The 14,644-nt window shown below is 43.4% G+C and overlaps 1 protein-coding gene across 1 annotated transcript in view; it reads left to right on the top strand.

Annotated features, from left to right (window-relative positions):
• Nucleotides 1-14,644, top strand: part of CCDC11 (coiled-coil domain containing 11) — a 50,349-nt gene that overhangs the window by 27,580 nt on the left and 8,125 nt on the right. Inside the window, exons 2-6 of the mRNA XM_006837558.1 lie at nucleotides 241-470; nucleotides 3,792-3,965; nucleotides 6,608-6,911; nucleotides 9,843-10,061; nucleotides 13,479-13,695. Coding sequence (XP_006837621.1) covers nucleotides 241-470; nucleotides 3,792-3,965; nucleotides 6,608-6,911; nucleotides 9,843-10,061; nucleotides 13,479-13,695 — 1,144 coding nt within the window. The remainder of the gene's footprint in view (nucleotides 1-240; nucleotides 471-3,791; nucleotides 3,966-6,607; nucleotides 6,912-9,842; nucleotides 10,062-13,478; nucleotides 13,696-14,644) is intronic.

Below are 14,644 nucleotides of genomic sequence, written 5' to 3'. Positions count from 1 at the left end.
CGACTTTGCAGTCCAGTGCATTAACCCACAGGACCACTTTTCTGCTAGCTTAGATAAAAAAGCTCAGAGAATCAAACAAGTGACTCCTTAGTTATTTATGCTGTCTTCAGTTGAAGCAGGATGTAATTGTTTAATGTTTAATGTATCAAGCTTTACTCCGTAGGGGTATGAATGTAGGTCATAATTAATTGAAAAGATACAACTGATTTGGGGTTTGTGATACTTGTTTCTTATTTGCAGAGAGCCAAACCACCCAAAAGCCGAGTGGCTGAGAGACATCTGGATAGAATCCAACGTAGCCATGAAAAGCATCAAGCTATCTTGACTTCCATTAAGATAAATCAGCAGAATCGCTTGAAAGTTGATTGGGACCAACACAATGATCGCAAGTTTTTTAACAGCCTTGTGCAAGCAAGAATCAAGGATGCCAAGCAAGGATTTATCATCAACACTGAAGAGAGACGAAATAAGTAAGAGTCACAAATGACCCAGACTATGAGACATTCCTAGAAACCACAAGCTGAGATTGGTGGTGGTGGTTATGTGCCATGGAGTCGGTTCTGACTCATAGCGACCCTGTACAGGGTTTCCGAGGCTGTAAATCTTTACGGGAGCAGAAAACCTCATTAAGTCCCACGGAATAGCTGGTAGTTTTGAACTGCTGACCTTGCGGTTCGCAGCCCGATTCGTAACCACTGCGCTACTAGAGCTCCTTAAGTTGAGATTGTTGTTGTTGTTATGTGCCGTGGAGTCTGTTCTGACTCATAGTGACCCTGTACAGGGTTTCCGAGGCTGTAAATCTTTACGGGAGCAGAAAGCCTCATCTTTCTCCCGCGGAGCAGCTGGTAGTTTCAAACTGCTGACCGTGAGGTTCGCAGCCTAATTCGTAACCACTATGCTACCTAAGCTCCTTAAGTTGAGATTAGCCAATCAAAAATCAAGTGAATTTTGATAGTAAGGACCCTGACTGAGATGTTCACCAAATCAGTGTTTGTTGCTAGCAGCCATCAGGTCAGCCCTGATTCATGATGGAATGAAGTGCTGTCCTGCCCTGCTCTATCCCCATGATCGACTGTGAATTAATTGGACTGTTGTGATCTGTCAGGGTTCATTGGCTGATCTTCAGAAGTTAGACTGGTAGGCCTTTTATCCTACTCCATCTTGGTCTGTCAGCTCCATTGAAACCTGTTCAGCATCATGTTGTTGTTGTCAGGTCCCATCGGGTCGGAACCGACTCATAGCGACTCCATGCACAGCAGAACGAAACAAGGTCCGATCCTGGGCCAACCTCACTACCACTGCCACATTTGAGTTCATCAATGATGCCACCTGGCCAATCCATCTCGTTAGGGGTCTTCCTCTTTTTCTCTGACCCTCCACCTTACCCAGCATGACATCCTTCTCCAGCGACTGTTCCCTCCAGACAATATGTCCAAAGTATGAGAGACGAAGCTTAGCCATCCTGGCCTCCAAGGAGCACTCTGGCTGCACTTCTTCCAAAACAGATCTATTGGTTCTTTTGGCAGTCCATGGCACTTTCAGTATTCTCTTCCAACACCACAACTCAAAGGCATCAATTCTTCTACGATCTTCCTTATTCACTGTCCAGCTTTTGTAGATGTTCAGCATCATAGATACACACAAATCTCCACTAATACATGGGTGGTAGCTGACTTGAGATGCCTTGATCAGGAATTGAACCCAGGTCTTACACATGAATGACAAGAATTCTACTACTGAACTACCAATGCCTACAAATCACATCAGTGAAAACCCACTGCCACCAAATTGGCTTTGACTCATAGCCACCCTGTAGAACAGAGGAGGTTTCTGAGACTAACTCTTTACAAGAGAGAGCAGATAGTTTCCTCTTTCTCCCATGGATAGCTGGTAGGGTTGAACCACCAACCTTGTGGCTAGCAGCCCAAAGCTTAACCTTCTGCACCACTAGGACTTCTTACCAAATCAGTAGCTACTGCTTAATATTTTCACGCTAACTGGTATTTTGATGGGAAATCAAAGTATATATTATTTCATTTTTTTTGTGTTTTGTTTTTTAAAGTTTTTATTGTGAATTGAGTGAAAGTTTACCGTGCAGATCACCAGTTTTACATTCAACAAATCACATACTTTGTTTTCATTACAATGATTATAATCCCCACCAGTTAACAGTATTTCTATTCATTTTAGCTCTTTTTTTTTTTTTTTTTTGAACGCTCAGGCATATATAATAATTTACACCACCAAAGGGCACATGCTGCAAGCCTGCTTCCTGGCCACCAGCTCCCAGTCCCTCTTTCCATGTCCCCACCTCTGCCTCCATCTCTGGCGCTGCTGCTTCTCTGGATAAGGTCCTGCATTCTGCTTGCGCTCTTCTCCCTCAATGATCCTAAGATCCTCTGTTTCTGGACTGTAAGATTAACCACTCCCCCGTTTTTGTTACAAAACTTCTGCCTTTACAATTGTGATAGTCACAATTAGTCTTGATAACAGTTACTCACTATTGAATTATAAGAATCTTATCCCCATCTCTTTTAACCAGACAAGATGAAAACTATTCAGTAGGGTCTCTATCGTCCCTTGTAAGCCAGTCACTTTGTGCCTTTATCGCCCCCTCATTTTAGGTAGCCAATGTCTAAGTTGCCTATCCCTGTCTACCCTGTGTACAGAGGAATAGCATTGATACGTGATATGAAGACTCCTTCCCTCCCTGTTGATATTTTGAGCTACTACCTCCATGAGCATATGTCAAGTTCGTCAAATTGTAGCAATTTACACTCATTTCCTTTATCAAAAATTGTTGTTTTTTATCTTCCTCTAATCGAGTTCTGATTATCAAGCCATGAAAGCTTGGTCAGATGGGTACTATCTGCAAGTTTGGGTGTTCTTATGTGTCTCCCCTCCCTTCATACAGCCGGATGCTTCATTCTCAGCTATAGCCCTCTGTGACTATGTCCTTGTCCATAGGCTCAGGTGTCCCCAGGTCTCAGCACACTTTGGACCAACCAGCCCTTCCCCTTCTCTCTCTCATCTCCAGGTCAATGGGAGTCTATGGAATGTGGTTGAGCTCAGCCCATGTCTTCATTGCTGCCTTTCCCCCTCTTCCACTCACCAGTAGAACAATGTGGTCACCAGCAAGCTTGCGTGCCTACTCATGTGTTCCCTTTTGAGTTTCAGTCTTACAGGGGGTGTTTCATATTTTTTCACTTTAAAAATCTACTCATTTTATTCCTTTTGTTTTAATATGTACATTTCACCTGGTGTGGTACTACAGGATAATGTGCTGGTCTGTGTGGTCAGTTTGAACTGCAAGGTCGGAGGTTCAGACTCACCAGCCATTTCTTGAAAACCCTATACAGGGTACTTATGAGTTAGAACCGACTCTACAGCACTTAACAACAACATATATGAACAAATAAAATATATATGTCTCAGATGAGATACGTTGTTACTTTAAATGGTAACTAGGAATTCTGGTTTGGCACCATAGGATAAGCACTCGACTTCAAAGCCCATTTGAAAAGCAAGATCAAGGGTTCAAACTCACCAGACATTCCTCAAAAACCTTATACTGGGTCGCTATGAATCAGAACCAACTCAGCAACACTTTGTAGCAACAATAACAAAGTGCATTTTATGTATGACTAAGATGCATCTTTTCCTTATTACAAAGTTTATGATGGGCCATATCCAAGACTGAATATTACAAGACAAAAAGCAGTTAGTAATTTGGGGCACATGGCATTATTGTTTTAATTTCTTTCTCTCTTTTTTTGTCTTTTTGCTTTCAGGCTACGTGAACTTTTAGCATTAGAAGAAAATGAATATTTTACTGAAATGCAATTGAAGGAAGAAACGATTGAGGTAAAAAAAGACAGAATGAGAGAGAAAGCCAGATTATTAAAAGAGAAGAAAGAAAAAGAGAAACAGATTTTTGTGGCTGAAAAGCTAGATCAGCAATTCAGGTAATAGAAAAACACACATAGAATCTGATATGGAGTTGGTTTGTTAAAAAAAAAAAAAATTGCAAATGCTAATGACAGTAAATTATAGCCTCAAGAGGGTATACATAGAAGTTGTGCCTTTAAGTGTTAGTAATTGTATACATGCCATTGAATAATGCAGATGCTCCATTTGTCATGCTCTGTCTAGGGTTCTGTGCTTGCCTCTCAGTGAGAATGGAAGTACCAAATTAGACTCGATGCCTGAATTCTGGGTACCAGCCTTAGCCTTGATTTGGCAAGAAGTTCCGTTAAGGCCCCGTTCCATGGAGTCTTTGGTAGAGTTGGGCTCTCCTTTCCTACTGCTCTGCGCCTCACCTGCACCTACGGAATCCGTGCTTGGTCCCATTTATTATCTTGGCGTCTGATTACCTGGATTCTGACCCACTTTATGGTGACCCTGGCCTTGAGTGTGCTCAGACAGCCCAATTCATGGTTGTCTCTCCCAGGGTTTTTCATTTTGGGACACCTGAGTCTATGCCATGATTCCAACCCTGTGCTTAAGGAATATTTATTTATTTACTTACTAGTCATAAGCAAAAATAATTTTATTGGGAGCTCATTTTACAACACATCGTCTCTGATATAGGAAACTTTTTTTTTTAAGAAAAAAGCTTTTATTGTGAATTGAATGATAGTATACATGGGAGAACATCAGATTTGCACTCAGCCAATCATATTTTGTTTCATTGCAATAATTACAATCCCCTCTATGCGCCATCCGTTAACAGTATTTGCCTCTATTATCTTTTTTTTAATGTACACAATAACACACATGAATATATAATCTTTTAAAGAAGAGCACATTTTGCAAACCAGCCCCTTGTCCGTCAGCACACAGCCTTTTTCTTTCCATGATTCTAGAGTCTTCAGATTCTCTCTCTCTCCAGGCTCTGCCTCCATCTCTGGTGTCCCTGCTTCTCTAGTTAGGATCCCATGTTCCATTCATGCTTTTCCCTCTTGATGGTCCTAGGGTCCTTGGTTCCTGGAATGCAAGATTAACTACTCCCCCCTTTTTGTCATGCAACATCTGCCTTTACACTTGTGACGATCTAAATTAGTCATGATAACAGTTACTCACTATTGAATCAATAGAATCCTAGCCCCATGTCCTTTCACCAGACCCATCTAGATAAGGTGAAAACAATTCAGTGGGGTTTCTACCGTCCCCCAGCTTGCTCTGAGAATAATCTCAGAGGGAATATTTATATTGATGTACCCAAGGGTAATCCTCTGAAAGAATTCTCTCTAGTGTTCACATCACTGTCTTAGTTCTCTTGTTCTACTTTAGCAGAACTATAGGTGGAATGGCTTTAAGAAACAAATGAATTTTCTAACAGGTTAGGAGGCTGCAAGTCCAAATTCAGGGCTTTGTCTAGGGAAAGGCTCTCTCTTCTATTTACTCTTGGGGGAACATCCTTGTCTCTTTCCAGCTTTTATTTCCAGGGCTTCTTAGTAATAATGACGTTAAGTGCTGTAGAGTCAGTTCCGACTCATAGTGACCCTGTATAGGGTTTCTGAGGAGCAGCTGGTAGGTTTGAACTGCCTACCTTGTGATTCACAGTCCAGTGCTGATCCTTCAGCGCCACACCAGGAGTCCTTGTAATAAAAATTGCTGTTGTTGTTGTTTAGTGCCCTTGAGTTGATTCTAAGTCATAGTGTGCCTGTATAGGATTTCCAAGGAGTGGCTTGTGAGTTTGAACTGCCAAACTTGTGGTTCAAACTGACTTTTCTGTCCATCGCTTTCCATTTATTGAAACTCTATTATCTACTGAAAGGAACCCTGGTAGCACAGTGGGTTACTCACTAGACTGCAAACTGCAAAGGCAGCTGTTTGAATTCACCAGCTACTCCGGGGTTCTCCCCGGCGATGAGGCTTTCTGCTCTCATAAAGATTTATAGCCTCGGAAGTCCTATATGGCACACAACCACCACCACCACTGTCTACTAAAGGAGCCCTAGGGATGCAGTAGTTAATGCTCTTGGTTGTTAACCCAAAGGTGGACCGGGTTGGAACTGAACCAGCTTCTTCTCAGGATAAGCTCTTTCCACCAAGTCTGTTGATGTTGGTGCTGTCAAGTGTGCTCTGCCTCATAGTGATCCTCTGCACAACAGAAGGAAACAGCGCCGCCTCTGTATGAGCCTCACAGTTGTCGTGTTTGAGCCATAGAGCCGTGGTAACACGGTGGCTACTTCTATTCTGTCCTCTGGGGTCCTGTGAGTCAGACTCTACTCCATGGCAGTGGGTTTATTACCTACCAGGTATTTAATCCCTACCAGCACCTTCAAGGTCGTTATTTGGCAGGTAAGGAAGCCAGCTCAGATAGGATGAGAATTTGATCGAAGGTCATACAGGAACGGGCAAAACTAGGACTCAAGCCTTGTTCAGGCCGACTTCCAGGCCTGTGTCTCGTCTGTCATGCTGTGGTGTCTGCTCTCTGCAGCTCCCTCAGAGATTTCTGCTCAGAGGGTTCACAAGCAGCTCTTTCTTTTCTCTCTTTCAGCATGTGATCGCGCAAGTATGTGTCTAAATAGCGCAGTGCCTCCTGAAAGACTGGGATATGACTTTTTTTTTTTCTCCTTATAAATTTTCATTCCTCACCCAGGGAACGCTGTGACGAGCTTCGCCAGGAATTGTTCAGTACTCACCAAAAGAAGGTGTGTGAGGAACGGAAAGCACAGATAGCATTTAACGAGGAGAGGAAGAGGCAGAAGCTGGTGGAAGAGCAGATGTTCGCAAAGCTCTGGGAGGAAGATCGGTTAGCCAAGGAGCAGCGAGCAGCCCAGGAGGCTAGGAGGCAGAGGGAGCAGGTGGAGAACACGCGTCTGGGGCTCAACGCCCAGATCACCGCTCTGCTGGCGCAAAGGCAGGCGGCGAAGCTGCTAAAGGAAGAGGAGGCGCGCCTATTGGTGGGTCCTCCACTTGTGTGTTACACAAGCTTCGACTGTGCGCATGCGCAGGCACAGTTTGTAGGCCTGTTGCCACTGCCCGCACTCCCCCATTTTTATGTTTTAAAGCAAATTTCAGACATTAGGTCATTTCACCTCTAAAACACATCTCAAGTATGCCTCTCAATAGCAATAAGGACATTTTTCTTAAACACTGCAATCATCTGAAATCAGCATCAGATGTTAATCATTGCCTGAATTATATTTAAATGACGATCCAAAATCCAAAAGCCTTCTTACAACTTATAAATAAATCTTTTTAGGAAGTTGTTGTTAGGTGCTATCAAGTTGGTTTTTGACTCATAGATACTCCATGTGACTGAGCAGCAGGCCTCGCAAGATTGTCTAAACTGTAATGTAGTGCTGTAGGCTAAGCTCTGAACTACTAACCACCGTGTAGGCGATTCAAAGCCACCAGCTGCTCCTTGGGAACCATACAGGGTCATAATGAGTTGAACCGACTAAACAGTACTTAACAACATCAACAAAGTTTTCTTAAACACTTACTTTTGTTGTTGAAAATATACATAATGAGTTGTTGTTGTTAAGTGCCATCCAGTCAGTTCCGACTCATAGTGACCCTGATAAGGTTTCTGAGGGCTACTGGTGGGTTTGAACTCCTGACCTTGTGGTTAGCAGTCCAGTGCATATCCTACACCAATTCAGGAGTTTCTGCTTGTACAGGTCAGCTGTATTAATGACAGTCTTCATATTGTGCATTCAGGTGAAAATGGTTCTGAGTCATTCCTCTACCACCGACAGGCACTCTCTGTTCCCTAAGCTAGTCTGTAATCGTTGTTGTTGTTAAGTGCTGTCGGTTCTGACCCATAGTGACTCTGTATAGGGTTTCCGAGGAGCAACTGGTGAGCTTGAACCGCCGACCTTGCAATTCAAACGGCTTTGCATCTGGTGCATTAACCCCCAGCGCCACATCATTAACAGGTACCCAGTTGGCAGGTCTTACTCCTGCAGAGCCAGTGGGTGGGTTCTAGTCACCAAACTTTTGGTTAGCAGCCAAATGCTTAGCGATTGCATCACTAAGGTTCTTTCTTTTAGGGATAAACTAAACCCAAAACAAAAACCCACTGCTGTGGAGTTAATGCCGACTCCCAGGAACCCTGTAGGACCAAGTAGAACTGCCCAGTAGGGTGTCCCAGTCTGCCACATCTTTCTCCTGGCCAGCGGCTGGTGGGCTTCAACCACGGGTCTTTCGATCAGCAGATGAGTGTTTAAATCATGGCACCACAAGGCTTCTTCTTGAGATTGAAAGTGGAGTATTTAATTCGTGAGAGAAAGAGGAGGCTGGCTGCTCCCGTAAAGATTCACAGCCTCAGAAACTCTGTACAGGGTCACTGTGAGTCGGGATCAACTAGATGCCAGTAGGGTGTTAATTCACAATGTCAGCACCAAACCAAACCAAACCAAAGCAAGTCCAAAGTCGTCGAGGCGATACAGGTATAAAACCACAAGTGTAAAATCAGAACCATCCTGGCCAAACCAAGACATGTGGTCAACTACTTGGAGACTCCTTTTAAACTTGGAACAATTCTACTTCTTCGCATTACCACTTATTTCATACTCTGGGTTTGGCTAATTGTTTCCTCCTGGTGTGTTCAACCTCCCATTGTATTTGTTACCTATTTAGCTATTTTTCACTTTTTATTGTGTTTGAATGAAGGTTTACACAGAAGATCATCAACTTTCCATTCAACAATTCCCAGGCTCCACTTCATCTCACTAATCTCAGCCCTTTCAGTGTACAGTCTCTCACCCCACTTCCTCCCTGTGCTTCTTGTCTGCATGCCTCCTTCTTTCCCCACCTTTCTGAATTGTGTCCTCAGAACAATGCCACCCTTTTGATCCTAGTAGTCAGCCTCTCCTTTAAGAGCACAGCCTGTGGTCCAAGTGGCTTTTCTGTAGCTACTGTAGAGCACGTTCACTTCCATGATCTCATGTGAGGATTTACGGGTCCTGACGTTAATGGAAAAGTCTAGCATATAACTTCCCTCTCACAAGCAAGTCCTCACAGTGATCATAACTATTCTGAATCTTGGTGAAATCAAGTCATCTTGGAAATTGTGTCCCATCCTCCCTATAGCTTTAAGCCATGTGTTTCAGCTGCCGGGCCATGCTCCCCAAGAGGGCTCAGCGACCCCTGCTAGGAGGGCTAATGCCTGCATTTACACCATACCCAGAGTGTACCAAACCCACAGAGCCCAAGTTCAAACTGCCTGATAGACCAGAGAATTAATCCAGCCAGGAGGAGTTGAAAGATCAGAAAATGGAAGGGGTGGCAAAACGTTTTTTTTTTTTTTAAAGTTTCATGCTTAACTTTGTAGAGCTAGCTCAAGTGCACATTTTCATTTTTAAACTCTTATTGTTGTTGTTAAGTGTCGTTGAGTTGGTTCCAACCCATAGCGACCACCCTGTATAGGGTTTCCCAGGAGTGGTTGGTGAGCTTGAACCACCAACCTTGCGGTTTAAACCGATTTTGCAGTCCAGCACAGTGCTACTTAATAATGTATCCAAATCTAGCTGTGCATAGAAGAATAAATCCTGGGAGACCAGTGCCCCAAAATGTTGAGAGGGGTGGTGGGTGATGGGGTGGGATTAAAGGTGATCTCTCTTTAGACTCCCTGCATTTTCTGAACCCCATAATCTCTCTTTCACACACACACACACACACACACACACACAATCAACAGAGCAATCTCCACAAAGTCTGATTGCTGGCTTAGCAACGAAAAGGCAAGGTTTAGTGATCTGTATTAATATCCTCTCTAGATCCAGGTCATGTGTGTGTTTCCACGAAATTCTCTATCCTCTCTAAATGTGGTAACCTGCTTGTTTTATCTACTTGGGCTGAGAAAGCTCATTCTCCTTCTCCCTTAGGAAAATGATAGTGCACAGGTGAAACTTGAGAATGAAGCAGAGAAGCTGAAAAAACAGAAGACAAAGCTGGAAATGAGGACCTTTTTGCAAAAAGCCCTCCAAGAGAAGATGCGTCATATTCAGCAGGAATACAGAGAAGAGCAGGACTTGAACATGAAGCTTGTGCAAAAGGCCCTTCAAGACTTACAGGAAGAGGCCGATAAAAAGAAGCAAAAGAAGGTAAGATCTTTAAATTCATTTGACAAAAGGAAACAGAAACAGATTAAGAAAAGTATTAGTGCTGGCCACATGGTGAGATGCCTGGTTGAACCGCCTGTCTCTGGGGTTCAGGTGCAGGTTCACTGAAGGATACTGTACTAACAGTCCTGGAACCAGCAACAGCTGGGGAACTATCAGCAATAAATAGAATGCATGGGCTTCACGCCAGGCCCAGAATATCTTCCTCTCAATCCTGGGGGCGGGGAGCTTCCCCAGATGAGGTTTGAGAACCACTGTTCCAAAACCAGGGTCCGCACTGTAATGGCACAGCGTCACATGGCCTGGGGTGATTCGGAATGCCTAAGCACCCTTGAGGCCGTGGTGTTCAAGTGGAACCCTGAGGATCTGAACACTTGTCAGGCAAAGAGAGTAGGGAATGGCGTTCCTTCTAGTGTTAGTTTAGCTGCTTTTTGCTTTGGAATTTATGTTGACTGTTTAAGAGTGTGGTGTTATTCCTATATATGCTTTTTTAAAAACTTAAACTTCTTATTTTGAGGTGATTGTAGAATCGCATGTAATTGAAATAAATCATACTGCGAGATCCCCCATACCCTTTATTCAGTTTCTCCCAGTGATGACACCTTACAGAATAATCTGTCACAGCCAGGATATTGACATGGATACAGCCAAGATACAGGACATTCTACCACATGCCTATCGTCAACCACTAGGGCCCACCCACTGCCCTCCTCCCCTCCTTTACCCCAACAGCCACTCATCTGTCTCCATTTCTGTAATAGTTCAAGAATGCTCTATAAGTGAAGTTCACGTACAGCACGTAACCTTTTCAGGATGGCATTTTTCACTCAGCAGAATGCTGGATATTCATCAGTTGTTGTTGTTAAGTGCTGTCGAGTCTGTGCCAACCCTGAATAGGGTTTCCGAGGAACAGCTGGTAATCTTGAACCATCTTGAACCGCTGACCTTACAGTTCAAACCAACTTTGCGGTCCAGCGCATTAACCCACAGCGCCACACCAGTAGTCCCTTTCTTTTTATAGCTGTGTAGTCCACAGCACGTAACAACAACAAGAAGTCCTCCATGGTATGGGGGTAGCACAGTCTGCTTATACATTCACCTGAGTTCACTTTGGAGTCCTGGTGTGGCGCTGTGGGTTAATGCTCTGGAATGCAAGGTTGGTTTAAACCACAAGGTCGGCAGTTCAAGCTCACCAGCCACTCCTCAGAAACCCTTTACAGGTCAGAACTAACTCAATAGCACTTAACAACAACAACCTTCCCTTTTGCGTCTTAGTATGGTACTGTGAGTTAATACATTGGACTACAAAGTCAATTTGAACCACAAGGTTGGCAGTTCAAGCTCACCAGCTGTTCTTTGGAAACCCTATACAGGGTCACTATGGGTCATAACCAATTCTATGGCACTTAACAACAGCAACCCTCCCTTTGGAGTTCTTGTGTGTCGCTGTGGGTTAATGTACTAAATTACAGTGTTGGTGATTCAAATTCACCAGCTGCTCTTCAGAAACCCTTTACAGGCACTTAACAATGACTAGGGGATTCTGATGCATTCTAACCACTGAGCTAGAGCAGGCAGCAGTAACCTTTCTGTAAAGGGGCCACACACACCATGTCTGTTAGAATGACTCAGCTCTGCCACTGCAGTAGGAAAGCAGCCCCAAACAATACATAACCAAGCAAGGATGGTGATCTCCAAACATTATTTATAAAAACAGGCAGCGAGCCAGACTGACTTCTACATTACTCACTCACATGGGGTGCAGCTACACCCTGAAACCCTGTCAATCCTTCCTCAAATCTGTGCCATATCAAAAGAGATCTGATCAAAGATTGGAAGAACCAACATAACGTACCATGAAAAACAGCGATGCCAACTAAAAATGCCTGCTTTATGAAACAGAGTTTTCACCCTTGGCTGTGCATTAGAATCACCTGGGGAACTTAAACCCCAAAGCTGAACCTGCAGCCATCGATTCTGACTCACAGCAACCCGACAGGACAAGGTAGGACTGGCCCCATAGAATTTCAAAGGCCGTCAATTTTTAACCCAAAGAGCAGTTGGTGGGTTCAAACTGCTGACCTTTTGATTAGCAGCCAAGCATTTAACCACTGTATCATCAGGGCTCCTTGGGGAATTTGGGGGGATGGGTCTTTTTTAAAGCTCTCCAAGTGATCCTGAAGTATAGCTAAGATTGAGAATTGCCATTCCAAGGTGATTCATCTTCTAGTCAGAAAGACAATGCTGTAATAGTAGTTGGAGTCCTGGTGTGGTGCCATAGGACAAGCAGTGGACTACTAACCTAAAGGTCAATAGTTCAAACCCACCAGCTGTTCCTCAGAAACCCAATATAAGGTTGCTATGGGTTGGAACCAACTTGATGGTATATAACAACAACAACCTAGTACAGGAGTCCTGGTGTGGCGCTGTAGGCTAAGCACTGAGTTGCGAACCACAAGGTTGGTGGTTCAAACCCACCAGATCCTCCTCAGAAACCCTATACAGGGTCACTATGAGTTGGATCCGACTTGACGTCACTAAACAACATCATAGTAACAGTGACTTATAGGCAGTCCCTGGGTAACAAACGAGATCCATTTTTAACTGTGTCTTTAAGAATTTGTAGGTAAGTCAGAACAGGTGTGTACGGTTCTATTTAGTCTTACATCAGTGCAAGAAAAGACTGAAAGCTTTTCCAATGACTTAAAAGCTATGAATGAAGGTAAGTGAAGGCAATGTGACGAAGAATTTGTTGTAAGGATTAGCTCAAAGTGAAGGCAAATTTACATTACATTAAAGGGTCAATCAAATTCCTGGTGTAGCGCTGTAGAATCAGCACTGAACTGCAAACCACAAGGTTGGCAGTTCAAACCCACTCGCTTCACCTCAGAAACCCTATACAGGGTCTCTATGAATGAGAACCAACTTGACGGCACTTAACAACAACAACAAGGGGCAAATAAGAGTTGTACTTAAGTTAGGCTGTAGCTGGGGACTGCTGAATTTTGTTATTAAATCGATATTTTATCTACCTAAATTAAAATCAATGAAAATGTATCACTGCTGAGTATTTAGGAACACTTTGGAAAAGTGTTGGAATTAATTTTAAAAATTAATTTGATTTAGTAAATTCATTTATTTAAAAATACATTATAAAACATTTCAAAACAGAAACAGAGTAGTACAATATGCCCATAACCTAGCTCCAAAAACCTTCAAGGAATGGCTAATCTTATTTCATCTTTACCCTACTTACTCCCCACTCCCTATTATAATATTTCATCTGTAAGTGTTTCATATTTATATAGCTCTAAAAGACTGGGTCTTGTTTTAAAAAACGTATTATCACTATCACACCTAAAATGTTTCATAATATGAATCCATCTTTATGTTCTGTAGGAGGATATGCTAAGAGAACAGAAGATATATAATGAGTATATGGCACAGCGACATGAGGAAGAGAGAGCTCAGGAGAAAGAATTGGACAGGATAATAGAGGAAGAGAAACAGAAGAGGTTGGCTGAGAAGGACAGGGAGCTGAAACTTGAAAAGGAAGCAAGGAAACAACTTGTGAATGAGGTCATGTGTACAAGAAAACTGCAAGTTCAAGAAAAGTGTAAGGAACCAAATACAAGTTACAGTTTGATCTGAATTCAATTTAAGTGGCAACCAAAATATTAAGTGGGTACTTCTTGTCTGTTTTAGTTAACTAGCTCTGTGTGTTGTGTGCCACTCAGTTGGTTTTGACTCATAGCAAACCCTGTAAAGAGTGTCCAAGGAGTGGCTGCTGGATTTAAACTGCCAGCCTTATGGTTACCAGTCCTGTGCTGATCCTACAGCACCACACCAGGGCTCTATTGAGTGTTACTATGACAGAAGTGCCACGAATGGGTAACTTTAACACACAGCAATTTAGTTATTTGCAATAAAGAAGCTAGAAGTCCCACTTCAAGGTAACAGCTCTACGGGAATGCCTTTTCTCTCAGTTGGCTCTGGAAGAGGACCCTTGACTGCTCTTGGGCAGTCGTTGGGTGGTTGGGCATCTCTCTCTTTCCCCACCTCTACTTGCTTGCTTAACTTGAGATATAATGTGGCACTGCAAGTTAATGCACTGGACTGCAAAGTCGGTTTGAACCATAGGGTCTACCGTTCAAGCTCACCAGCCACTCCTAGGAAACCCTATACAGGGTCACTATGAGTTGGAACCGACTCAACAGCACTTAACAACAACAACATATCTCAAAAAGGTCTACTTAAGACACCCCTTACAATGAAGCTGTTCACTAACACAACAAGGACTTCTGGTGTGGCGCTGTCGAGTAAGCACTGAATGGGCCCCAAGTTCAGTTGAAATGCAATGTCAGTGCTTCACACCCACCAGCTGCTCCACAGAACTGACTTAACAACATAAGAAAAACACATTCCCAGGTGGCACTGGACTGCAAACCACAAGCTAAACAGCTCAAAGCCCCCAGCCACTCCATGGGGGACAATGAGGCTGTCTGCGCCTGTAACTGACTTGGACGGCCCTGTAACTGATGGACGGCCTCAGAAACCCTAGAGAG

The sequence above is a fragment of the Chrysochloris asiatica genome, unplaced genomic scaffold (genome assembly GCF_000296735.1).
Source record: "Chrysochloris asiatica unplaced genomic scaffold, ChrAsi1.0 scaffold00021, whole genome shotgun sequence".
Taxonomy (NCBI): domain Eukaryota; kingdom Metazoa; phylum Chordata; class Mammalia; order Afrosoricida; family Chrysochloridae; genus Chrysochloris; species Chrysochloris asiatica.
The sequence above is the reverse complement of the archived record's forward strand: the minus strand, read 5'-3'. Positions and strand labels throughout refer to the sequence as shown.